At 40.9% G+C, this 25824-nt stretch overlaps 2 protein-coding genes across 31 annotated transcripts in view; both read left to right on the forward strand.

Annotated features, from left to right (window-relative positions):
- Positions 1–15531, forward strand: part of ptprfa (protein tyrosine phosphatase receptor type Fa) — a 400117-nt gene extending 384586 nt beyond the window's left edge. For all 29 annotated transcript variants that reach the window (XM_031311904.2, XM_031311903.2, XM_031311912.2 and 26 more), the window contains 6 exons: positions 691–869; positions 8033–8159; positions 8967–9092; positions 9759–9913; positions 12515–12650; positions 14738–15531. In XM_031311904.2, the coding sequence (XP_031167764.2) occupies positions 691–869; positions 8033–8159; positions 8967–9092; positions 9759–9913; positions 12515–12650; positions 14738–14806 (792 nt within the window). In that variant the 3' untranslated portion in view covers positions 14807–15531. The remainder of the gene's footprint in view (positions 1–690; positions 870–8032; positions 8160–8966; positions 9093–9758; positions 9914–12514; positions 12651–14737) is intronic.
- A 7346-nt stretch (positions 15532–22877) lies between these two features.
- kdm4aa (lysine (K)-specific demethylase 4A, genome duplicate a) overlaps positions 22878–25824 on the forward strand; it is a 48331-nt gene continuing 45384 nt past the window's right edge. For both annotated transcript variants that reach the window (XM_031311668.2, XM_031311669.2), the window contains exons 1-2: positions 22878–23013; positions 24660–24824. In XM_031311668.2, the coding sequence (XP_031167528.1) occupies positions 24687–24824 (138 nt within the window). In that variant the 5' untranslated portion in view covers positions 22878–23013; positions 24660–24686. The remainder of the gene's footprint in view (positions 23014–24659; positions 24825–25824) is intronic.

Here is a 25824-nt window from a genome sequence, read left to right on the forward strand (position 1 = left end):
TTTGGACAGTGGCTGTCAGCGTCAGAAGCGATGCAAAAAGCGCCCTTCACTGTGTTTGTAGAACGCACCAGGGAGAGCAGCAGCTACACGGTGTTTGAAGATGACGTAGCACTAAGAGCGACTACGGTAGTGAGTAGTATGAAAGCCCGAAAATCCGCATAGGGAGGTTGGTTGGGGTGGTGGATGTGTCAAACAACACAGGACTTTCACCCAGGAGAATGGGGATCGTGTCCCGCGTGTCACGTTTCCTAAGCCCAACCGTCGCTTTCTTCTTTTACTAAACCCAACCATCCATTCTTCTTTTCCTAAACCCAACCGTCCATTCTTCTTTTCCTAAACCCAACCGTCCATTCTTCTTTTCCTAAACCCAGCTGTCCCGTTCTTCTTTTCCTAAACCCAACCGCCCCGTTCTTTCCGCGTGTCATGGAAACGTAAGCCCACCCACGACCTTTTCCTTAACCTAACTGCATCAAAAGTGACGCCAATAGTCCCGACCAAGCGCGTTTAGATAAAGCGCGTTTAGATATGACGCTAAAGGAGACTTTTAACGTCAATAACAACGCCAAAGGCACCTGACCAAGCGTCCGTATTTTACGAGATGGGAGTGAGAATCTGTTGGCAGCGGATAGTGGAGACAGTGGGTGTAGTTGTGAAGCTGCAGTGCACGTGTCCTCCTTTCTGTGTCCGCAGAAACTGGCCAACTCTAAAGCACATACCTCAAGATTCATCAGTGCCAACCTGCCGTGTAACAAATTCAAGAACCGCCTGGTGAACATCATGCCTTTCGAGTCCACCCGTGTCTGCCTGCAGCCAATCAGAGGGGTGGAGGGCTCCGACTACATCAACGCCAGCTTCATCGACGGATACAGGTAAATCCATGGAAACCATTTCATTGTGGTGTGTGACACACAGGGCCAGCGAAAGAGATAAGTAGTATACTTTAGTGTCTAAGAAACATAAATTAAAGTAGAAGTATACTTTTACTTTTTGTGCTTAATTGATTGCTTGAGTGCAAGTTGTACATAAGTGTCCGAGCAGGTTAGGTGTTCAGCATATGTTACCACGGCGATTTAACCCGGTAACAAGTGATCCACCGTCGTGATACACAAAACCCTGGGTTGAACCTGAAGTTACCTCATTAACGCCAAATCTTGCTTCGTAGTACAGGCCTACTGATGTGATCCACCATTGATGTCACAAACGAATAGTACAAGCACATAGTAGTGACATTTGGGTACAGATTCAGCTATTGCTAAAATTGCCCTTAACTGCCTCTGTCTTTAGCTCTCTCTGAAGCAATCCTTCAAGATTTCATTGTCTTACAAAGCAAATGATAAATTAAAAAGGACTTCCGTCACTATGCAAAAGCTAAATAAAGAGAGGGAAAGAGAGTCTGCCTGAGTTTGTAACACAACTACAAATATTAGATGTCACCACTGGTATTGTCAGATGTCAGATAATCCAGGGCCTCAATCTCAGGCCTCTCGGAGAAGTACTTCTTTTCTGAAAATGTAAACACTAATTGTAAATACTTTCCAGTGCTCTAGCAGAGTAAAGTCTGTGCTAATGAATCAGGACTTTTACTTGCAGCGAGGGTGGGTGTGTCTTTTTCTGGGCTGTCAGCGCCTAATGAAGTCCCCTGGGCACCTCCACCTAAGGGAGGATGGGGAAAGAGGCAGGGGTGTCCTGTAATTCCTCTTGCAGTAATTAATAGTGGAGTGAGATCCAGTACTCTCTGAGCTCAGCCTTTATAGTGCACAGTGTGGATTAGGATGGATTAAGGTGAGGGGGAGAGACATAACGATGATTAGTGGAGGTGTCCAATCACCTCAATGTACAGTATATCAGCTGTAGTCATTCAGCTCGTTGCCTGTTCATGGTGATGTGAGATAGAAAGTCAGTAAGCAGGTGTACTCCAGTCTATCATTACTTCTAGATTAGAGAATACTTGGAATAGAATGGACTTCCTGCTTAAACCATTTATTATCCTTTGATAGCACTCTGTTATGGCTTGACTGTAATGTGACTATTATTAAAGTGGCTATTTGTAACTTTCAGTTTGTGTCGATTCTAGCGGCCGCTTTGGACAAAAGCGGTAGTGTTTTTACCACACCTGCTGTAAAGATCTTTTCTTTACGGTGCTGTATTGCACGCTGTAGATTGCTGGGTTAGCGTTATGGGGAGGTCATATAGTTGCTATGACTATTTTGCTCAGACAGAAAATCATTTATTGACAATAAGAGAATGAGTTACAGATGCATCGTTGCATTTCAAGTGTTGCATACGGTAACTTAGCCTACTTTGGATGTCTCGTGAGCTAAACCGGGTATCACTGTCACTGTGTCACGAGCCAAAGCATTAAGAGATTGTTGTAGCAACCAACGTAATAATAACTTAGATTAATAAAACGTCCGCGCTGAATGGAAGGGGGACGTAATCTAATGTTGGTTACTGACGTACAACCACATTGCACATTGTAAAGTTAATTTATGAATGAAATAGACATATTACATACCCGAGGGCCAATTCAGGGACGTTTTTGAATCATTTACAATCCCGTAATTGTCTCCATCTGTTAAAAGCCCGACCGAGATTGACTCTAGTTTTCACCCGTCGTTTGTCACTTTCCCTTTTTAGCTTTTAGTTGTTCTCCGTTTAATTTCATTTTTTTTCTGTGATGGCCCTGTCCCAGTATCAGCCATAACTACAACAGATAACTTCTAAAATAAAAATACGGGCGCCAGGATAGCTCAGTCGGTAGAGCACGCACCCATATATAGAGGTTTACTCCTCGACGCAGCAGGCCCGGGTTTGACTCCGACCTGCGGCCCTTTGCTGCATGTCATTCCCCCCCTTTCATATCTTCAGCTGTCCTGTAAAGGCCTAAAATGCCCAAAAAATTATCTTTTAAAATTGTAAAATAAAAATACAATTAGGCCTATATAAAGAAAACTCCTGCTACCTTTTACCTGGCTGCGTAGGCTTTTTCCGGTGTTACAAAGAAATCTGTGACCCGTCACAATGTGCGTTCTTAACTGTTTCAGAAACATTAAAAAGTTACATTTAGTCACTTTAAGGAAAACTTGTATCTACTTTTTGTTGGTTTGGCCATTGTTTCTATCAGTTACCACTTAATCTAAACCATTATTTAGAGTCCAAACTGAATGTAAGTATCCCTGAAATGGCTAAGAATCCCCATTTGCTCAGGAAAACTGTGCACACAGCTACAGTAAGTACAGTTGGTCAAAGTTGATACCGGAAGCTCTTCCAAATTATGATAACATCGCAAAATGTTGCTGGAAGAGATGCCAAATGACTCCTGCTGCTCCGAAGGGATGGCTTTTTTTTTCTGTGAGTGCAATGCTATTATGACTTGAATTATACTGAAATTAAACTTTATTCAAGTTTCACTAGAATAAAAATTGGTCATCTGTATCCACTATATTAAAACATGCTTTTACTGTAGGTTGGAGGGGACATTTTTTACTCAATCCCTAGTTCATTATGTGACATCATGTGAACATGGCTACTCACACAGACAACAGTAAACACAGATTACAATACTCTATATGTATATTGTCAACAACAATGATCAAATTCTACTAACAAGTGTTGTGTGTATCAGCCTGATGTATCTTGTTCCTCTGCCATAGAGCTCCATTGTTGTTGTCCAAAAACTGTTCAAAACACATCAGGAGGTAGTGCAGGTTGTCCAGTCATTACAGGTTAGCGGTTCAATCCCTGGGAAAGTGTCCTTGATCAAGACACTGAACCCCAAGTTGCTTCCAATGTGCAGGCCAGTTGCAGTGAATGGGTGAATTGTTCAGCAATTTGTCTGTTAAGGTAGAAAAGATGCAGTCCAGTTACCTTTACCGTTGCACTGGCTGACATGTCTCATTATTACCATGAACAAACCCCCTATATATGAGGATTCATCCGCAGCTGAAAATAGTGCTCAACAAATACACTGTTCCCTCCTGCCACAGGGGAGGGGAATCAGAAAGTATTGAGAGATGGCATAAACCATTGTTGGTTTTTGTCTTTCCTGAGGATTTGTTGACAATAGGAACAGTATGGAATAAAGCCAGCTTTGTCCTTTAAACACACTTCTTCTTTGATTTTCACTACAGCATATGTTGTTTTATCAATCAGCATAACTATATAGCAACATTAGTTGGTTAAAACAGTTTACAGTTCTGGGTGCTCTTTAGCAGCCAAACTGTTTGCTTTTGGTTGTTTGTTTGCCTGCTTGAATGCATAGAGGTCAGTAATGATGCTATTATTATTCAACCTCCCACATCTGGTACTGGTCTAAGTTCCTTTAATCATTGTGAGCATTGGTGAGCCAGAACAGCCAGCCAGAATCCCACCAAAATACAGAAGCTTTGGTTCCTAAGTTTATATTTGTTTGTTGTATTATGAAGGTATTCAAACAACAGTTCCAGTGCCTGTTGAACAGAGGTGAAACCTGAGAGCAGGACAGGGGCGACTCGCAAACCAAAAACAACAGTGCCTCTAGCCATCTCTGGCTACGCACAAATGATACAGCACTGATAACACAGATAACAGAACAGGAATACTCAGTATGTGTGCTGCACTGGCACTCAGGCGCTCAGGCAAACAGGCTTGACTGCATTACCCAAGCCCTTTGCTGCATGCTTCAACACTGTCCCCCAGTGGGCAGGTCGGGAGTAGTTCCGGAGCCCCGAGCCGAGCTGAGCAGCTGGGATGGCATCTGTCATTTTAACAGCGCTGTTAAAAAAGGGTCTGTGTTCAAGCAAAAGCATTTAAATATCAGTGCATACATTAGCAACAGCTGACTCATCAAATTTACTTTAAGGGACTGTGTAATGTTAAATATTTAACACTTGATTTAATTTCAGTTCAGTCCTAAACAGTTCAACAGTTGTGGGACGTCATTGCCTGGAACTAGAAGCTATTAAAGGAATGTGCTGAAGGGTGAATCTGAATGTACTCAGTTTTATTTATGTAATTTTATTGCAGATTCACATACATAAATATGTATGACAGGAATTCTTAATGTACATTATAGGTGGATGTATATTATAGAAAGATTGAATGAAATGAAAAAAAAACCTCAATCTTCCAACCCTTTGTTGAACAGAGAGCGCCATCTAGTGGGCTCAAAAAATGGTTCACAAATCTTAATTAGGCCATCACGAGTAATATGCACCACTGAAGTACATTGTTACTTTGCATGATAAGGACCTTAAAGCAGTAGTTTTGTTTATCTCATGCACGAAGACTCTCATGAAGACGTCATACACAGCCGTGCCAATGGTTGCGCACTATTCCTCTGATCAAAAGGTGGTGTTATTAGGCCACACCAACATATGCAACAATGTGCCAGCAAAGGCAGAGAAGAAGGCAAAATGAAGCCTCATGAAGCATCATGAACCATTATCTTTATCCTCTGAGCCCACTAGATGGCACTCTCTGTTCAACAAAGGGTTGAAAGCACACTGAATTGCCATTCCTTGAACTTAAATAAAAGTACTAATACCACACTGTAAAAATACTCTGTTACAAGTAAAAGTCCTGCATTGAAAATGTTACTTAATTAAAAGAATGCCAAGTATCATCAGGAAAATGTACTTAAAGTATTAAAAGTAAAAGCACTCAATGCAGCAAAATCCTCAAATTTTAGAAACTGGAGACGATCCAAATAGTTTTGTCAATGAACTAAGTGATTAATCATCTAATCATTTCTAATGTTAGGCCTGTATATTGTTGGGTAGTTTAATTTATAATAAAACATCACATTTTATAAACTACGTGTGTAACTAGTAACTTAAGCTGTCAGATTAATGTAGTGGAGTAAAAAGTACAATATTTCTCTCTGAAGTGTAGCAGAGTAGAAGTAGAAAGTAGCATGAATAGAAAAGACTCAAGTACAAGTACCTCAACATTTGGACTTAAGTACAGTACTAGAGTAAATGGACTTAGTTACATTCCAATACTGTGGCCCATACGCCTGTAACCATATTTTGTAACTACTTTTTGTACTTTTTATGTATAGGAATATTTACAGGTATATGACTATGATGTAAGATTTCAGTTTTGTATATTCAGTGCTTATGAGTTTAGTGTAATATATATATGTGTATATGAACAGAAATATGTATAGTTATGTTTGCAAGAAAGAATATTACTAGCTATATTTTCTTATTTTTATTTCCATGTGGTTGTTTTGTCTGAAAGCGTCTTATCTGTTGTCATGTTTTATATTTTGTGTGGACCCCAGGAAGAGTAGCTGATGTTCTGCATCAGCTAATAGGGATCCCACTAATATCTCAAATAAAAGCTAAAATTGTGCATTTAATTAAATGATCACTAACTATTGGACACACAGCAAAGGTTCCAGGTAGTACGCTATTCTAAAGTACAATTTTAAGATGCCATATGTATTCTACCACATTCATTGTATTTATGGGTACTCGTGTGCACTAGACCAGTGCACAGACAACAGTGTTGCCAGATTGGGTGGTCCCCCCCCCCCCAAGTTGGGCTACTTTGCATTTGATTGGGCAGCTTGTGATAATCTTGGCTACTTTGCTTTATTTGGGCAGTTTCCCCCTGATTAAAAGTTAGAGGCTACATTGACCTTGATATGTGTTGGATGGACAGAAATGTCTCTCCTCCTCCTTGTTATGTTGCAGGGAATAATTGGACCCAATAGCAGAGAGAAGGCAGGACAAAGTTGGAGTTGAGGATTTATTAGACCAAAACACAAAAATGAACCAAGGGAGTCCTGAGAACTGCAGCAGGCAAAAAACAAATTCCAGAATGTAGAAAAAGGAATCCAAAAACAAAGGAAAATACAAAAATAGGAAAATATAAGAAGCACAGAAACTGACTAGCTGATACAGAGAAACATGACAGGAACAAACACACACAATGATCTGACACAGGACAAGGGGAACACAGAGACTAAATACAGAGGGTAACGAGGTAACAAGAGGCAGGTGACACAAGGGCTGGGAAACAAGTGGAAAACATCAGGCAATCACAAGAGCGGGAAAATACAGGAAGTAAAACTAGACAAGACAAGACAGAAAACAGACTATCAAAATAAAACAGGAAACAGAACGAACATAAAACAAGACAAGACCGAAAATCACACAATCAGAAGGAAACAAGACATGACAGAAAACCAGGCTACCAAAATATGACAGCAAAACAGACTAAGACAAAACACCAAAACCATAACTATATAATAATAATAACTCCTTGGAAACCAATCTATGACAATTGGGCATGTGTGAGCCTCTATTTCTATTACTATGTATTTTGAGGAAAGGGGGACAATAGGTTGCCCCTAGCAGGTTCTTCCAGCCATGCATGTCCACAAACAAACTCATCTACTCACAGCCTGGGCAAGACACACTCAACAGCTGTATGTTAAAGCTTTTTGTTGGCTGTTTACTATGATGACATGAATATGACTGGATGTAGTAATGAACCAGCATCATTATTTATCTGCCATCACCTGTATTTTTATTACAGTAAAATGGAAATCTGCAGCGGGACCATACACTCCAAGAAATATCCGTGTATTTAAGTTATATGTCTGTATATTTTAACAGAAATTGTCCGTAGAACATGATTCACAGTTGTATTTTTGTTTTTTAAGAGTTCAAATTGCATAATTTGTGCTCCGACAACTTTTGTCGGCCAGGGAGTTTGGTTTTGGGAGATTAAAGAAGTCCACTTTGTCATTTTTTTCCAACCTTTTGTGACACTTTTTACGTCATTTTTGTCGCATTTCTCAACGTTTTCAGAAGTGCTGAGCAGCTTTGAATGAGAGAATTTTATTTAATAGGCCTAACAAAATGTTCTGTATTTTTAAGTACAAAGTCTACAAAGTCTACAAAGTCTGGGTAACGAGCTGCCAGAAACTTTTCTGTTATTTTATGGAGGTATTTCTTAGAGTGTAGCTAGGGCTGAAGTTGAAACGTATCCAGAGAACCCTCAGGAGTAAACACAGAAGTGTCTCTGTTCCAATTTGCAGGCAGCAGAAAGCGTACATGGCCACCCAGGGCCCGTTAGCCGAGACCACTGAGGACTTCTGGAGAATGCTGTGGGAACACAACTCCACCATTGTAGTCATGCTCACCAAACTCCGCGAGATGGGACGGGTAACACATCACCATCACACCTTAAGTCATGTCATGTCATTTAGTATCAAACAGTATTACATCTAATTGACTAAAATTAAAGCCTTAAATTATATAAGTATATACATTTTTGATACACATACATAAAATATGTACAAATAAAATATATATAAAAACAGGCACAAAAAAATACAAATATGGAATGCATTTTAACATTTAAAGTAATTAGAATTTGGTTCACTTCCTTTTTAGCATGATTGACCATAATGTTTGGGGGATATGAAATGAATCTACAGTTTGCTAAATCTGACATTTAAAAAACCTTAAAAAGCTCACAGAATTTGCCAATACCTGCACATAACCTGTTGTGTTCCTTGTAATAAAAAAAAGTTACTTTAAACTGTTTGTTCATACTATCATTAAATTGTTAAATGTATTTTTAGCATGTACTTTGTGTAAACTTAAAGGATTTTACCCAATGTAGTTGTACAATTACTATTGTACATTTGAAGTATTAGTTCAATGTATATGTTGTATGTGTTGTAGTATAGTATATTTTAAGTTGTATTACTTTCATATAACTACAAAATTAGAAAGTTGAAATCACACAGCTTAAATACAGAAATCATCAGCACATTTTTGACAACAATCGAAATATATATTTTTATATATATGACACAGTAACTGCAATATTCAATTATATATATATATAGAAGTGATGCATAATCTTGAACTGAATCACGTGACATTGTTTTAATATTCCTACAGATTCTGTCCCACTCCTCATCATCCAGTGTAATACTCACTTTTCTTCTCTCCATTCTTTAGGAAAAGTGCCATCAGTACTGGCCTGCTGAGCGCTCCGCACGCTACCAGTACTTTGTTGTGGACCCCATGGCTGAATACAACATGCCTCAGTACATCCTGAGAGAGTTCAAAGTCACAGACGCCAGGGTAGGTCCTCCTCAGCAAAGCTTTGCTGCTATTGCGTGCTGCAGCAGAAGGAAGATGGTTTCAGCTCGTTTTAATTGGAAAGGACATCAACGGCACTTAGGGTGCTATTTCTGCAACAGAATATGTTTGTGCTGGCAGAGTGCCATTTTTCTTCGCATGCAGAGGTTTCTTTTTCCATCTGTGTCTTTTAAGCATTTTGTGAATTTCACTGCACTTAAGTGGGAGGTTTGGGACTGCGCGCTCCCCACGCAGGGCACAGAGTTCACTGTCTGAAAAAAGAAAAGGTGATTTGACTGGTCATGACTGAGGGTCTTCTGCTTGAGTTTTGTTTTGTTTATTTTCTCTCAACTTTACTTGAAAAAAAAACTGAAAATGATGGGAATTACTACCTGTTGTATTCATGTACATGTGTGACTATTTTTTTCATAAAAAGGAAAATTTAAGACAAAATGACTTAGACGTTAAAGAAACTTCTTAAGTCTGTATTGTGCACTAAAAATTGGACTACTAATTCCTAGATTTACAGGAAAAAGTAATAGAAGAGTAATACCTTACTTTTTGGTTATCTGTTACCCCAACACTGGTTTCTACTGCATCTGATGACGGGGCTGTAGACCGTGTGTGAGTTACTAACATACTGTCTCCATTTCTCTGTGTATCTGTCAGGATGGTCAGTCGAGGACCATCAGGCAGTTTCAGTTCACTGACTGGCCAGAGCAAGGAGTGCCAAAAACTGGGGAAGGATTCATCGACTTCATCGGCCAAGTCCATAAAACTAAAGAGCAATTCGGACAAGACGGACCAATTACTGTGCACTGCAGGTAACTGTGTGTGTGTGTGTGTGTGTGTGTGTGTGTGTGTGTGTGTGTACGCATTAGTCCAGTCCCTTTAGCTTTAGAAATGCACACCAGGCTTATCTGTGTTCTTTGTTCAATGCAATTCGATTTAATTTAATTTACAGTATCAAATCATAACAGGAGTTATCTCAGGACACTTTACATATTACAGTGATATGATATGATGATGATATGGCCTCCACAATCCAGTGGGATAGCCTCTGGCAGGACAATGGCTTGCCCTTATGGGAAGTAGCCCAGGACACGAACAGCTGAACTCCAGCCGTCCGACTCACATACATGTGCAGAGCCCGGACAGGGCATAACATGTGAAGTCTTTGCTCCTCTCCTGAGGAGAAAGGAGGCGGGTGAAAAGCCAAGAGCTCCACTGAGGGACACCTGTAGGCTGACTCCACCACCTTAGGGACAAAGGCTGGGTTGGGCCACAAACAGACTTTAGAGAGCCCTGGGGCAAACTGCAGACAGGTAGGGTGAATAGACCAAGCCTGTAAGTCACTTGCGCGCTTTGCAGTGGTTAAAGCCAAGAGCAAAGCTGTTTTAAGAGAGACAAACTTCATCCCCACCGCCTCCATAGGCTCAAACGGGTGATGAGCGAGGGCGTCCAACACGACCGACAAATCCCACAGAGGAACCAGGGGCCTAGAAACTGGGAGCTTGCGGCGTGTCCCTTTCATAAAACGACAAACTGAGGGATGTTGCCCCGCCGACTTATCCCCGAAACCCACGTGACAAACTGAGAAAGCAGCTAAGTACACCTTAATTGTCGAAAAAGCCTTCCCTTTATCCATCAGGTACTACAGAAAAACTAGAGCATCCACACCCAGCGATGCATTTACGCCTGACAGAGAGATGAACACTGGATGGGTACTGTTTGTGGCTTTCGGGGTGGTTCCCGACAGACATGGGTCATGACTGTTGGCCACCGCCACCCTCAGTCGCCTTTCCAGTATCTTTTCTGTCATTGACACACAGTGGGTGCACAACTGAGTCAGCTAGCGCTACCTGAGCGTATTTAGCGCCCATGCAGGCTATGCACATCTGATGAGGGTCCCTGCCCGAGATGGATGCCCCACATGACGCGGGGCACAGGCGGGATACAGTCTCACTAGCCTTCGGTTCCGATCCTTTGGCAGGGGCCGCTGCCGAGGACATTGTGACTGGAAAAGAAGAAAAACAGCATAAATATTCAACCTTAGCAGGCGCATCGTGACACAATAGCCTGTCGGCAAGATTAGCACCCAGGGTTTAGCCTGAGCTAACGGTAACCGTGTACCGAAAGAGTTAGCCCATCGTAACACATTAGCTCACTCCAGGTACCCGGTCCGGTTAACAAACGAATGCTAACCAAACCCAGGGAGGCTCGGCGTAACGCGTTAGCCAGAGTGTAAAAGAGTTACACAGCTAAGCAACCAATAAACACATACAGACTAGCCGACAGAAGAGCGGTTCGCCTTGACGCAGACACTGCTTTCAAACTGTGTAACCACAAGGTAAATCTTCTTGCGAAGTCATTTGCCAACACCACTGATGGCTAGCCGACTTCAATAACTTCATAATCCACAAACGGCAACAACAAGCGCTGTGTGTCCCAGTCATGTGCATCACTTTTTACTGTCCCCTGTGAGTTTCCTGCAGCATTTTTGTAAATGCTGTACTGCAATCCATTGAAACAAATCCTACAGTATCTTTGAAAAAAATCTAACTTTTTAATTATTGTTGACTCTTGAGTCAGAGAGGAGTTTGTCTCGCTTTGCCAGACCCTCCTCCAAAGCGTGCTGTAGGAGAGTCTGGCAACTCCACATACCATTCAGGGATGGGAGGAAAACGTGCTCTGGTTTATTGCCATTTCTTTAAACCAATCACAATCGTCTTGCTAAGCACCGGAGAAAGGCCGCAGTGTCGCTACAAAATAGACTCGGAAGGAACTTGTTTTGGTGGAACGTGTATGTTTAAAAGTTATTTTAGTCATGCAACAGAAAACTCAGATTGGACAGATAATCTAGCTAGCTGTCTAGATTTACCTTGCAGAGATCTGAGAAAAGGTTAACCATAGTCCTCATATATCGACCGGAGTTTAAAATGCCAACACAAAGGAAGCCCAAGGCAACAGATATCCGGCCTAAATGAGTGAAATCCGGCGGATTTTCCGGCAGCAACGGAGCAATCCCGGAAGTGGAACGTCAAGGCTATAGACTAGAGAGGAGTTTACTGATCATGTTGGAGGCTGCAGTTATATTGAAGGGTGTTTCCAACATTTTGTCCACAAATATTAGAGACACTTTACAAATCAATTATAAGATCTTTAATCGATATTACAGGATTCAAAGAAATATGGCTAGGCTAAAGCCAAGAGATAATACCTGTATATGTTGGTGCTGTATAAAGAGATCATTTTACAAATGCTAATGGCTGTGAGAAGGTAATGGGGAAGAAAATAAGTCATTTTTAAATAAGGTCTAAAATTATCGCAGGACCATAGGACATGAAGTAATTGGCCATCCTCTGTCTTACATTTCCGAACTTGTTTCTTTGTAATGAGAATGTTATAATGTGCGTGTCCACCAGTGCTGGTGTTGGGCGGACCGGTGTGTTCATCACCCTGAGCATCGTCTTGGAGAGGATGAGATACGAGGGAGCGGTGGACCTCTTCCACACCGTCAAGACGCTCCGAACTCAGAGGCCAGCCATGGTGCAGACAGAGGTATGACCAATCAGGATGCAGGGTTTCTCACACGTTGACCATTTATTTGTGGCTGTTGAGTCATGGCATACACACAATATTTCTTGTTTCTGCAAGCCACCCGCTAACATCTGATTACAAGTTATTTTTCCATAGTATATTAATCTACTGTAACGCACCAGCCCAGAAGATCTTTCAACTAATTCACTTCAATAGCATTTATGAGCAGCTAAGCAACCCTTTCAAAGGGGAAATAAAGTCAAATATTAAATATTTTTTCGACGAGGGCCCGGCTGGGCCCAATCACAGACTAATGGCAGCATTAAAGGGTAACTTTTTTCCAACCTGGACCCATTTTTTTCCAACCTGAAACCTATTTTCCATGTGTTTGTGTCTAAGTGACTGATGGGAACAACTATCTTTGACATTGGTCCAGTATTAAGCAAGATCGCTGCAGTCAGCGAAACAAGCTACAATATAAGTTAGAGCTTTAGTGCGTAACCTTTTGATATTGAAACCTAACTTTACTTTTAATGATATTAAACAAAGACAAATGTTCTCCCTTCGTCCTATAATGGTCATAAATCTATACTAGAGTAGTCTACTTCCTTGTTTAGTGCTGCAATTAAAAAAATGCAGAGGAGGAGAAAATAGCATCTGTCTTCACAAAAATTATCTGTTGAGCGTTTGATGATAATTTATTTGTGCTTTAGAACGTAATCGATGTGAGTACAAAACATTTGGTCTCAACCATCTCAACTACTGCCAGAAAACGCTTAGTTATGTTGTAACCTTGGTTCTCTGAGTGAAGAGACTCTCTCCACCATACATATGGAATAAGTAACAGTGTAACAGGAGTTATACAGGAGAGAAGCCAGTCATTTGAGTTAATGGCAAAACCTTTCATTGCTCAGTTTTCATTTTGTGACTTTCAATTGAATAACGGACTATTTTTCGAGTCTTATTTTTTCATTGAAGTTGTCCGTAAAATAGTGTTAAAACGTTGTCTCGTCTCGATCTCGTGAACCCAATCTCGTGTCTCGTCTCGTCTCGTCTCGTGAGCTGGGTGTCTCGTCACACCCCTAATTAGAATTCCTCATGGGGGCAACAGAAACTACACACTATAGCTTTAATAGGGCAATTGTGCAGCTTGTATTTATGTTCACAAAAGTGCTCATTTTGCCACTGACAGGCTCAGATTAATATTCTAAGTGTCTGACAACATTATGGAAAGGATTTCTAAGGAAGACGACTTTTCTGTTAAAGAGTAAGATCCATTTTTTAAAACATCAAAACATCTACGAAATTGCTTCCGCTAAACCCACCAGACTCCATGTAAATAAACAGTAATTTTAGCATTGTAAAATACACTTCATTCAAAGTCGACAGAAACAATATGAAACTATACCAACCCGTTCTCACTCCCAACTCGTAAAATATTGACGCTTGGTCAGTGTGTCTCAATATCAGATACTGGCGCACAAATAACCCTTTAGTGTCTGTATTGAACGCACCGGGCAGAGCAGCAGCTCGACCGCGGTGCTGTAAGATGACGTAGTATTAAGAGAGACAACCGTTGAGAGTAGTGTGAAAGACTGAAAATCCGCGTAAGGAGGTTGGTTGGGGGGGGGGTGGATGGGTCAAACAACACAGGACTTTCACCCAGGAGACCGGGGGTTCGTGTCCCGTTCTTGTCCCGTGTGTCACTGAAACGTACATGTTATAACCCCACCCACCATCTTTTCCTAAACCTAACTGTCCCGTTCATGTGCCGCATGTCAGTTAAATGTACGTCCCGACCCAGAGCGTCAGAAAGTGAAGCCAAGAGTCCCGACCAAGCGCGTCTACATATGACGCCAAAGGAGACTTTTTTCGTCAATAACAAACACCAAAGGCACCTGACCAGGCGTCGCTTTCTGACACAATGGGAGTGAGAATGTGTTGGAAATGCAGAGAGAGTTTTGTGGAGCTGATAGTCTTGATTAGCTTTGTAGCAACTCATTTGGCAATGGCTTGAATGTAACGTTCATAAAGTCACGCACTGTAGCTTTAATTCTGGCTTCCCACTTATAAACTGACCAAAACATTGTTTGTTTTTTTGTCACTAGGACCAGTACCAACTGTGCTACCGGGCTGCTCTGGAGTACCTTGGAAGCTTTGATCACTATGCAACATAACCCCACCCAGAAAGACACCCTCAGAAGAGTTGTGTGTCTCCTCTGAGCCACATCTACTCCGCTCCATCAGTCCCTTAGGCCTGATGAGGAGGCTCTGGGGGGGGACTGATGAGGTGGGAACCACAGCAGGAAGTTGGGGATTGGAGGAAAGAGGAGAGGAGACAGGACAAACTCCTCCTGCACTGGTGCCATGATTCTGCCACAGACCCGACACCAAAACCTCCCAAAAAGCAACCCTGAAAGACTTGTAGTCATGACTCATTCCGATTTTTCACTCAATACTCCCGTCACTCCCCAATGTCTGCCTCCTCCTTATAGAAAAAGCAAATGTTCTGCTATTTTCATTTATATTCATCATGACTATGTTGTTATAAATATTTAGAATTTATTTTGTAATCACTTACACTTGTTATTGTATGTCTTAATGGGTCTTTTTTTGATTTGTCTTTTTTATTATTTTTATTAGAACAAAGGACATGTATTTTCAACATTAATACTGGAGAGCGCATACTCACAGCTGCTAATCATTTTATTTTGTACCATATATATGATGTTCTAATGTTATCATTACTCAGTTAATCTTATTTAGGGGGAAATGAGGGTTTTGACTTCCTGTCTTGACTGCCAACAGAATGGTGATGATGATGATATCTACCAAACAGATCAGATAAACGAGATCAAATTTGTGAACTTCAAGATGAAATAAACCTTTGGCTATAAACATACCAACACTAATCACATCTGAACAACTGCTGACATGTACAGAGTCAATAACTGTTGACTATTTTTCTGAAATCTGGACACTTTAAACAAAGGAAATATAAAATTGTTGGAAAGGTTGTGTTTTCACACCCCCTCTTAATATATAGACTCAGGTAGACTAAACACAGACGGTCTGTTCTTGAGAATTTTGGTGGAATACAGTAAGTGTGACCATATTGCTATCCAAACGTGGTTCGTGCAGAAAATAGAGAAAATAAATCCATTATGGCACCGAGACCAAGACTCAATGCTGAAATTTAATTGAATTGGTTTAGTTGCCCAACCTTAAAGGATAAGGCTGGCTTTATTAAATATTTTCTTATTGTCAACAAATCCCATGAAAACACCAAAACTAATGAATCCTATCAATATGGGCCAACATTTCTAAAGAATGCTTCCAGCACCTTGTTGAATCAATGCCACAAAGAACTAAGGCAGTTCTGAAGGCGGAAGGGGGTCAAACACAGTATTAGTATGGTGTTCCTAATAATCCTTTAGGTGAGTGTATTTTCAAATAAAAAAAAAAAGTCTCAGTAATTTCCTATAACAGGTTGACACTGTAGTTTAAGGCAAACGTTACTCATAACAGAAGGAAATAGTGCTTTTCTTGGGGTCTATTTTTAGCAGCGGATTTATCCACTTTTGGTGCTCTAGTGAATATTTGTGGTAGCAGGACGGTGTGTGTGGGATTGAGTCAAAATAAACTACAGTGTGTGTGTTCATGGTAATGAAGGAACATGTGGCTAACTGATACATCAGGCTTTGATACACACTCAATTATTATTAGTAAGATCAGTTCACTGTTGGTTTGGGTCTGCACGTGGGATTTGTTGACAAGAAGAAAAAGATGCTGTAGAATATTGCCAGACCTATTCATATCTGAATTTTCTGCTCAACTTTACATGTGTGATCCCTGATGCTGTCATAACTGCTAACAACGCTCTAAATATTAAAATGTTCCACCTGTTGATGTTCTTAAAGGTCCCATGGCATGAGGTTTTTTAACATTAACATGAGTTTCCCCAGCCTGCCTATGGTCCCCCAGTGGCTAGAAATGGCGATAGGTGTAAACCGAGCCCTGGGTATCCTGCTCTGCCTTTGAGAAAATGAAAGCTCAGATGGGCCAATCTGGAATCTTCCCCTTATGATGTCATAAGGGGAAAGGTTACCTGCCCTTTCTCTGCTTTGCCCGCCCAGAGAATTTTGCTCGCCCATGAGAAAGAAAGAGACATCATGGCTTGCAAACAAGCGAAGCATGGCAGTTGGTCAAGGCCACACCCCCACCCTCCACCTTGCCCCCCCTCTCTCCTCCTCAATAGCATTTAAAGCTACAGACACAGAAATGGCACATACTAAGAAAAGCTCATTGTGGGACTGGCTCTAGTGGCTGTAATTCTGCACCAAGGCTGAATTTCGGGAAAGAGACTTCAGATACAGTATTAGGGCCACTAAGGCCTATATAAAAGATACTTCAGATACACTATTAGGACCACTAAGGCCTATATAAAAGCATCCAAAAAGCAGCATGTCATAGGATCTTTAAACCCAACTCAGTTCACAGCTGAATTTTACAAGCATTTACAGTGGGCTTGGAGAAAATTTAGAAATGTGGGGGGACTATTGGATCATATGAAAAGAATAAGAAAGTATGGCCGGCCAGATAAACAAAAGCACAAAAAAACATATTTTCGGCCAGATTATCAGCCAACCAGATTTTTTTAAGGTGAGGATGTTGGTTGTCACTTAAACTTATTTTCGCTCAAAATGTGTGCAAAAACTCGCTCAAAACTTCATGCAATCTGGTTTCCGTGTCTTCATACTTATTTTGCAAAATTTCCGAGCATTTCGTTTTTACAAAAATAGCCACATAGACCACATGTACTGCACCCAACATGACTCTGACATCACACAGGGAAGTGATTTAGTGATCTTGACACATTTCGGGTTTCTCCCACTTTTCGGTTTGCATACATGGCTTTACATATAGACAGGGCACACGAGCAGATACACTGGGCTTTACATAGACAGGGCACACACACAGACACACTGGATCCCCATTCATATGTTACAGCTCAGCTATTGTATAACTGTGTTGCAGACGGACAGACTTGTAACTGCGAGCAGCCTCAATGTTCAGTGGTGGAGCTCTGTGGTTTTCACTGGATGAGATGACAAAGGGAGGTGGTTTTTGGATGAAGTGGACCATATAAAGGATTCATTTCACAGTCGTGCTGTAGGGGTCCTATCTGTTTATCTGTATACATGATCTGTTTTCTATTTGTTAATAAAAAACAGACTGAATTGTCTTGAAAACCTTGATGTTAATAAAGTTGGATAACTGGGTTTTTATTAATATAAAATGTGGTGAATTTCTTTCCTTTTGTGACGCTCCGTGGACCCGTCATGGCCCAGTTTGCTACTCTGAGCAGGACAGGCAGTAAAAGTGATGCAGAGTTGCATAACACACACACTCTTCTCTCCCTTCCCCTTTCCTCCTTCTCTTTTCCCTCACTCTCTTCTGTTGACTATTAAGTGGTGTTTCACATTAGCAGTGTTTCACATTTATGAAGACAGTTTCATAAGTGAACGTTCAGCAGAGAGAATTATGTACAAGAGTATCAAGAGATTATATTTATAAATTCTATAGATTATTAGTGAGCTTTGCAAGACAGACATTTTATCGTGTCAGAAAATGTTTTTTACAAAAACGTCCTGTCGGATTATTATCCTGCACAATTCCTACAAGACTCCTTCACAAGTGCAACATATTACTGAGAGACTTTTTTTTTGGATGAAAATCAATGCTGTAACTCAAATGTGCATTGTCCAATCGGCTTCACATTTCTCATGCATGATAACAGGCGAGGCCTGGGGACATCTACATGCCAATATTAACCCTCTTGATTTCTATATCAGAAATTTGGGTTTTCTTTCAACCAAATTGCCCAAAAAAAATAACTTGGATGGTTCCCTACAACACTCTTCACAAGTAAAATAAATGATCAGTTCACTACTTTCATTGAATTTGGGTTTTTTATTATATTTCATGGCATGAAAAAAGTGACAAAAATGGTGGGAAAAGATTCAAAAACGTGGGTGGTAAAACAGCAAAAACGTCAAAAAGCGCAGAAAAAAATCAACAAAAACTTTGGAAATAGTGACAAATAAATTGGAAAAAAGTGACAAAAGTGTCGAAAAAGACGACCAAAACGTTGAAAAAAAAAGTTTGTATTTATCTACAAGCAACAAGGAATCAACCTTATGTGACAGCGTCACAGGATTTACATGAAATGTACATTGTTTGGTCTACACTTGATATGGAACACCCAGCCCAGTCTCATGGCAGTTCGTGAAATGGTTACGTTATTGAATCTATTGATTCGTGAACAGGACACGATTATGTTGTTTTTTTCGTGTGGTGATTACGAATATTAATTTAATGTATTTACGTAAATGGGAAGCATGTTTCGTAATCACAGCTAGACAACGGTAGGGAGTAGCATGAAAAGCAGAAAATCCACGTAGGGAGGTTGGTCAGGGTAGAGGATGGGTCAAACAATACAGGACTTTCACCCCAGAGACCGGGGATCGCGTCCTGCGTGTTGTAGTTCCTTTCAGCGTTTTTCTCTTCCTAACCACAACCGTCCCGTTGTTGTCGGTGTGTCCTGTGTGTGACGGTATCTTTCCCAGTTCTTCTTTTCCTAACCTCAACCGTCCCGTTGTTGTGGCGTTCCATGTCCCCGTTGTTGCGTGCCACAGAGGGGATCGCGTCCCCGTGTGGCAGTCCGTCCCATTGTTGTCGCCAGCGTGTGGCGTTTAATTTCCCCATTGTGGTCGCGTGTGGTGGTCCGTCCTGTTGTTGTCGCCGGCGTGTGTCGTTGAATTTCCCCGTTGTGGCATTTCATTTCCCCGTTGTTGCGTCCCCCAGAGCAGCCCAGTGTCATGGCAGTTTGTGAAATGGTAACGTTCGAAAATCGTGACTTGTACACGAAATAAACGAAAAAAATCGTGACCTGTACACAAATTAATAAATCAAAATAACGTGACTATTTACGAACTGGCGTGAGACCGGGTTGGGAACACCATAGTCTTGCATAGCCAGACCTTCCTCCACAGCGCTACGTAGGAGGGTCTGGCTAGTCCACACAGCATTCTGGGATGGGAGAAAAACGCCCTTTGGTTTATTGGCATTTCTTTAAACCAATCACAATGGTCTTGGGCAGCGCTAAGCGCCGGACGGAGCCACGGACCCTCTGCAGAATAGCCTCAGGAAGGAACTTGTTTTGGTGGAACATGTGTACGTTCAAAAGTTGTTTTAGTCGTGCAACAGAAAACTCAGATTGGACAGATAGTCTAGCTAGCTGTCTGGATTTACCCTGCAGAGATCTGAGAAGCAGTTAACCATAGTCCTCATAAATCCGCCAACACAAAGAAAGAGGAAGGTGACGGACATCCGGCTGAAAATTAGGGACATCCGGCGGAATTTCTGGCGGCACCTGAACAATCCCTGAAATGAAACGTTGTCAACATAGACTTAGAACGACATAATGCATGTTTAGTGCATGTTGTCTAATGCCACATAGTGGACACAGGATGTGATCCAAAATTTCCAATACATCATCTCCAGCGCCTCATCTCCTGCCGTTGTCGGATGTGCGGGGCGGGGAGGTGGAGGGCCCTTAATCGCTGCTTGCAACTTCAATTTATAAAGGATGTATGGACTTGAAATATATTGAGATCATTGTGCAGTGCTGGAATTAAAATGTTGATTATTCACTTAAGAAAAGTATCAAAACTTTCCTTAAAAATACTCCATTCCCGGGGCGCCAGGGTAGCTCACCTGGTTGAGTGTGCACATCATGTAACGTCACAAAGGCTCAGTCCTTACCGCAGCAGCAGTGGGTGGGAAAGTGGGTGGGAAATTAACAAGTGCATGTCAAAGTAAAATCATTATTTGGATGGCTATTATAAAGTAACGTTGCAACAGTTGATTATACTATCTTGTCAATGGGTAATAAATACTTTGTGAAGCATCTATAAACATTATTTAGATATAGCTATTATCAGTGCACTAATAATCAAATAATCAAGTCTCTTGTATAGATAACTAAAAATATGTAATGGGCCCAAATGAATGTTACTTGATCATCATCATTTATTCAGGGAACATTGACTGAGCATGAAGCTCTTCAACAGCAATACAAACAATAAATATAGATATGTCAAATAAAAACAAAATACATAACAGCCATGTCTATGGATTAACTGAAGCAGGAACACAACCACATCATCTGGCATTGCTGACACATACCCGTCTATTTTGAATATCTGTTGTACTTTGTTCCATGTATTTAGTGCAACAAAACTAAGCTAATTTACCGAGGCCATTATTGATCTGAGAAGTTTCAAAAGATAAAAATGCTTCTGAGCATGTGAGGACAAATGGATTTTTTTTTGTTTTAAAAGAGAAGTGAGGAAGGGTTACTTTCTACAAACTCATGCTTTCATATTACATTAAACTACTTATAAAATAACATAGATTATAACTTTACTAATAACTAGTCAACAATATAAATCATGTCGTTTTTTGTTTACAGTAAAATACGTATTTAAAGTTTAATTAACTATCAATTTACTATTTATGTATGATGGTTATAAAATGTTGCATTACATTACATTTATTTACATTACATTTATTTAGCTGATACTTTTATCCAAAGTAACTTACAATAAGTGCATTTAAAGGTGCACTATGAGTTCCTGCATGGTCACTTCTGTTGACGTTCCAAGTAAATTTCAAACAAAACAGAGCAAGCTCGCCCCTCCCCCCATGTTTCCGTAACTGTCATGACTAACAGACAAGGCCCAGGCAAACAGACCAGACGGCCGACCCTCGGCAAAAAAGGCAGTGGACTGATCAGTCTACCCGAGTTGGTCAAAAAAGTGCCTCGGAACTAGGGTTGGGTACCGAAACCCGGTTCCACTATGGAACCGGTTCCCAGGCAAACGATAGTATTCGGACCAGATTAGGGTTTGGGTTCCGACTGAAATATTTTCCCTCTGTCGCTCCGGACAGCGGCAGACTCTTTTTTCTTTCTCCCTTTTCCGCCGAGTGGCGCGTGTGCCCGCTTGCGGTGTGAAGTGCGTGTCCGCGCTATTCTCCGACATGCACTCTACAATCACTGCTGATAGACGGCTTTTTGGACACGCTCTGAAACTGACGTAAAAATATCACGCTATCGTAAATGTAGGCTACTTTTAAAGTGCCATATTTTCCCTCTGGGCTCACCAAAACGGACGTAAAGGCATATTAACCATTCACTGCACGTGATCACTAGTAAACTTGTTCTGCTAGTCTATTGTTCAGGACAAGACCGTGTAGCCTGGTGGTGGGGGAAGCGGGACAGCCTTCTCAAATTGTCTGCCCTTTCAAACTCATACCTGTGTGTACAGGTGTGGTATCTTGCCAGAAAAGGGAAATATGGTCATTTTTCTGCAAAAGAACTGCTAAAGTTTGAAGCTGGTTTATTTAGCATACCAACTCAACATTTATTTTGTTATTTGTTAATAGTGTAACTGTTATTTGTTAAATTCTTGTAGTTATGTGTTAGGTGACTTAGGTTTACTTATTATATATTTAAGTACTTTAAAATGTTAATATATTGTTAAATTTAAATAATTTTCCATTTTTAAAAAACTCTATAAAAGAGCCTTTCTTTGATGTCATTTTTCAGTTTTTCAAGAATCGGTTTAGGAATCGGAATCGTTTTAAAAGTACCGGTTCGGCATCGGAATCGTAAAGATCCAAACGGTACCCAACCCTAACATTGTATCCATACACATCACACCATTTACTGAGCCCTTGTGTTGGTGGGGAACACGGAATATTACATTTCTTATAGCTGACTTGGATTGCTGTCTTTATTCAATAACATATTCATTCTCTGTTTCACACAAGGATGATTATCACAGGTTCATCTTTTTATGTAGTCCGTTCTTGGAAAATAGTTAGACTCAGATGTAGTAATTGGTGGTTAATATAATATACCTCCATAAGTACATCATTTGACTAAGGAACTTTAGATACAGTAAAATAGCATTTCAGAATGTGTGTGTTTGTGTGTGTGTGTGTGTGTGCGTGTGTGTGTGTGTGTGTGCGTGTGTGCGTGTGTGTGTGTGTGTGTGTGAGTGCGTGTGCGTGAGTTTTAAATCTCTGACAGACTGGCAAACCTGGGTGCAGGCATGGTCTGGAGGAGAGGGCGTTGTGATTGGCTGGGGGACTACGGAAGCCCCTCCCGCTGAGCTCCATGTAAACAAACACACACTGGGCATGCGTCATTGGAATAATGGAGGACTGTCTTTTCCACCCGGACTGATGATGTCTGTATTTCTACTCTACTACCTGTGATCTGAGAAAAAAACAACTCGTCTGCAATTCAGCGAGTGTAAGTTAATGTTTGACACTTTAGAATGAGTTCGTTTTTAGGAAATTAGGAGTAACTCTAAGTTTGGGCACAAAAACTGGCGGTCGGCAACAAGCCATGTTTGCTAGCTGAAAGCAGAGGCAGCTGTCAGATCTAACGTTACACACTTAGCGGTTGCTTTCAATAAATGATTATCTGGTTTGACGGGAAGAATCGCATTGTCTGGAAATGTTAGTTACGTGCGGTCTACTCCTGAATATGACGGTGGTTTGGTTTTTGTTGACTACACTTTTAATTCCTGAGACTGAGAGCAAGCTATCTTCCAGTTAGCATGTTAGCTAGCGGACTAACGTAACGTTAGCTTCATATTTTTCCGTGGAGCAGCGCTGTCAGTGGGCCACGGTTTAACAGACATGGTATTCAACCAATCACTGACTGAGCATATCAGGATTGTATCCAATCACAGTATACGGGGAACCCCTAAGTCTTCAGGGGTTTTTTTTATAAGTAAAGTCCGTAATGCTTAAGTTCAAATACGTTGCCCGTTAGCTCAAAGTTGAGCATCTCCTCGGTTGGTCAACTCTACACAAAACAAAAAGATTTTTGTAATGCACATTACTTAACTATGGTAGTCAAATTGGAGGTCTAAGTTGGAGAAAGTCTTTGTAGCATAGTAGCTAAGGGGGAACTTGGGTAAATGCAAAATAGGAGTGACTATTTTTGTAATATCAGTAAATACTTTGGATACAATTTGTTTTCACAAATAGAATAGAGGAAATTACAACTCTGGGTTATAAATTGTCTTTTGGGTCTGTATAATAATTAAGACAAGCTTTGTCTAGGTTTAAGTATGGCGGTTTCTGTTCTTGTGTTGTCTGGCATGGAGAAAAACTGAAGTAGAATTAAAGGTCTGTTAATTTCAGGTTCAGGTTTGACAAGTCAGAGTGTAGTGGTTTTTGGAAACAGCTGTGAAATATCCTTTTATTCTGTTTTCACAAACAGCTTTTCAGTTTCACAAATCTGCTGAGGAGTGTACCAGCTTTGGGGCTGTAACTATGATATCTGGTACTGTTTCAATAACTATAAGTGATGTAACAACAGAGAACTGGCCAAGTTATAATATCTCTTACCTTTCCCCTTTACTCCTGAATCGAAGAGAGCAACTTCAGCAGTGTGCTTGATATGGTCTGTACTGTCAAGTGATGGCATGCTAAAAAAACTTTATGGATTTTATTAAACTTTTAAGACTTTATGCAACTTCATTAAAGTGAGCCAGTCAGACATGCAACTGTCAGACATGTAACCTAAATGTTTTCATGATCATGTCTAGGGATGGACCAATTATCGTTCCTGGCCGATTATCGATATTTTGGCAGATTGTCTGTAGTGCACCTTTTAATGTCCCGCCCACAACACTATCTGACTATCTGTTACTGGGTATTATGTTGAAAGTTTCTAATTTATAAAATAATTGCTTTAAGCATCTAAACAAAGTTTTGTGTTGGAGTTTGTAACATTCCAAAATCTTAATTTTGACTTAAAGATTTTTTCTGTATATGCATATCGGTTCCAAATATCGTTTTTTATTAACTACTCATAATCGGTATCGGCCTTGCAAAACCAGTGTCGGTCGATCCCTAATCATGTCCATGTTTTCCACCAATCAGAGTTGAGGTCAAAGTAACCAACCCAAGATGACTACAGACACGCCAGCCCAAGGCGCAGGCTCCAGGATAATGACGTTCAACCCCTCCAAAGAGGAGTTCAAGGACTTCAGCCGGTACATTGCCTATATGGAGTCACAAGGAGCACACAAAGCTGGAATGGCAAAAGTAAGTAAGGGTCTATTGTATTTTGTCAGGTTATTACGATACAATGAGTTTTGATTGATCTGATAGTTTTCCTTAAATGTACTATATGCATAATAACTTGTAGTTGGGATAATCTACTGTTTTATGATTAAATGGGACATCGTTATTAGCCATGTTGTTGGCTGAGTAGTTAGTAATTAGTAGTTCATAGCAGTGTTGTAGTCAAGACCACCTAAACCGAGACCAAGTCTTTACCACGACCAGGATGTATAGAGACCGAGACAAGACCAAGACCAAAAAACTAGCTAATATGCATAGCCAATATTTGCTAAATCACTTTGGTTGAGGGGTGAAGAGATTTCTGAAGAGTTTTGGTACAGAGGCAGATAGTCTCGCTTTGCCAGACCCTCCTCCAAAGTGCCCTGGACCAGGGTCTGGCTACTCCACATAGCATTCAGGTACGGGAGGAAAACGTGCTCTGGTTTATTGGCATTTCTTCAAACCAATCACAATCGTCATGGGCGGTGCTAAGCACTGGAGAAAAGCCACGGTGCCTCTGCAAAATAGCCTCGGGAAGGAACTTGTTTTGATGGAACGTGTACGTTTAAAAATTGTTTTAGTCGTGCAACAGAAAACTCAGATTGGACAGATAGTCTAGCTAGCTGTCTGGATTTACCCTGCAGAGATCTGAGGAACAGTTAACCATAGTCCTCATAAATCCACCAGAGTTTAAAATGCAAACACAAAGGAAGCCCAAGGCAACGGATATCCGGCCTAAATGAGTGAAATCCGGCGGATGTTCCATCGGCAACAGAGCAATCCCAGAAGTGGAACGTCAAGGATATAGACTTAAGGCCCAGACATACAGAGCCGACGGCCAAACGTCGGCAGAAAATGCAGTTGGGCTGGTCAGTCTCCCCAAATTGGTCAAAAAAGTGCCTCGGAACACACCAAAGCGATAAGACGTAATAGGTCTCCATAACAGCAGGCGGCGCTAATCTGTATTGTCGCCCAAAAATGA

Source organism: Sander lucioperca, chromosome 11 (genome assembly GCF_008315115.2).
Source record: "Sander lucioperca isolate FBNREF2018 chromosome 11, SLUC_FBN_1.2, whole genome shotgun sequence".
NCBI classification, from domain to species: Eukaryota; Metazoa; Chordata; class Actinopteri; order Perciformes; family Percidae; genus Sander; species Sander lucioperca.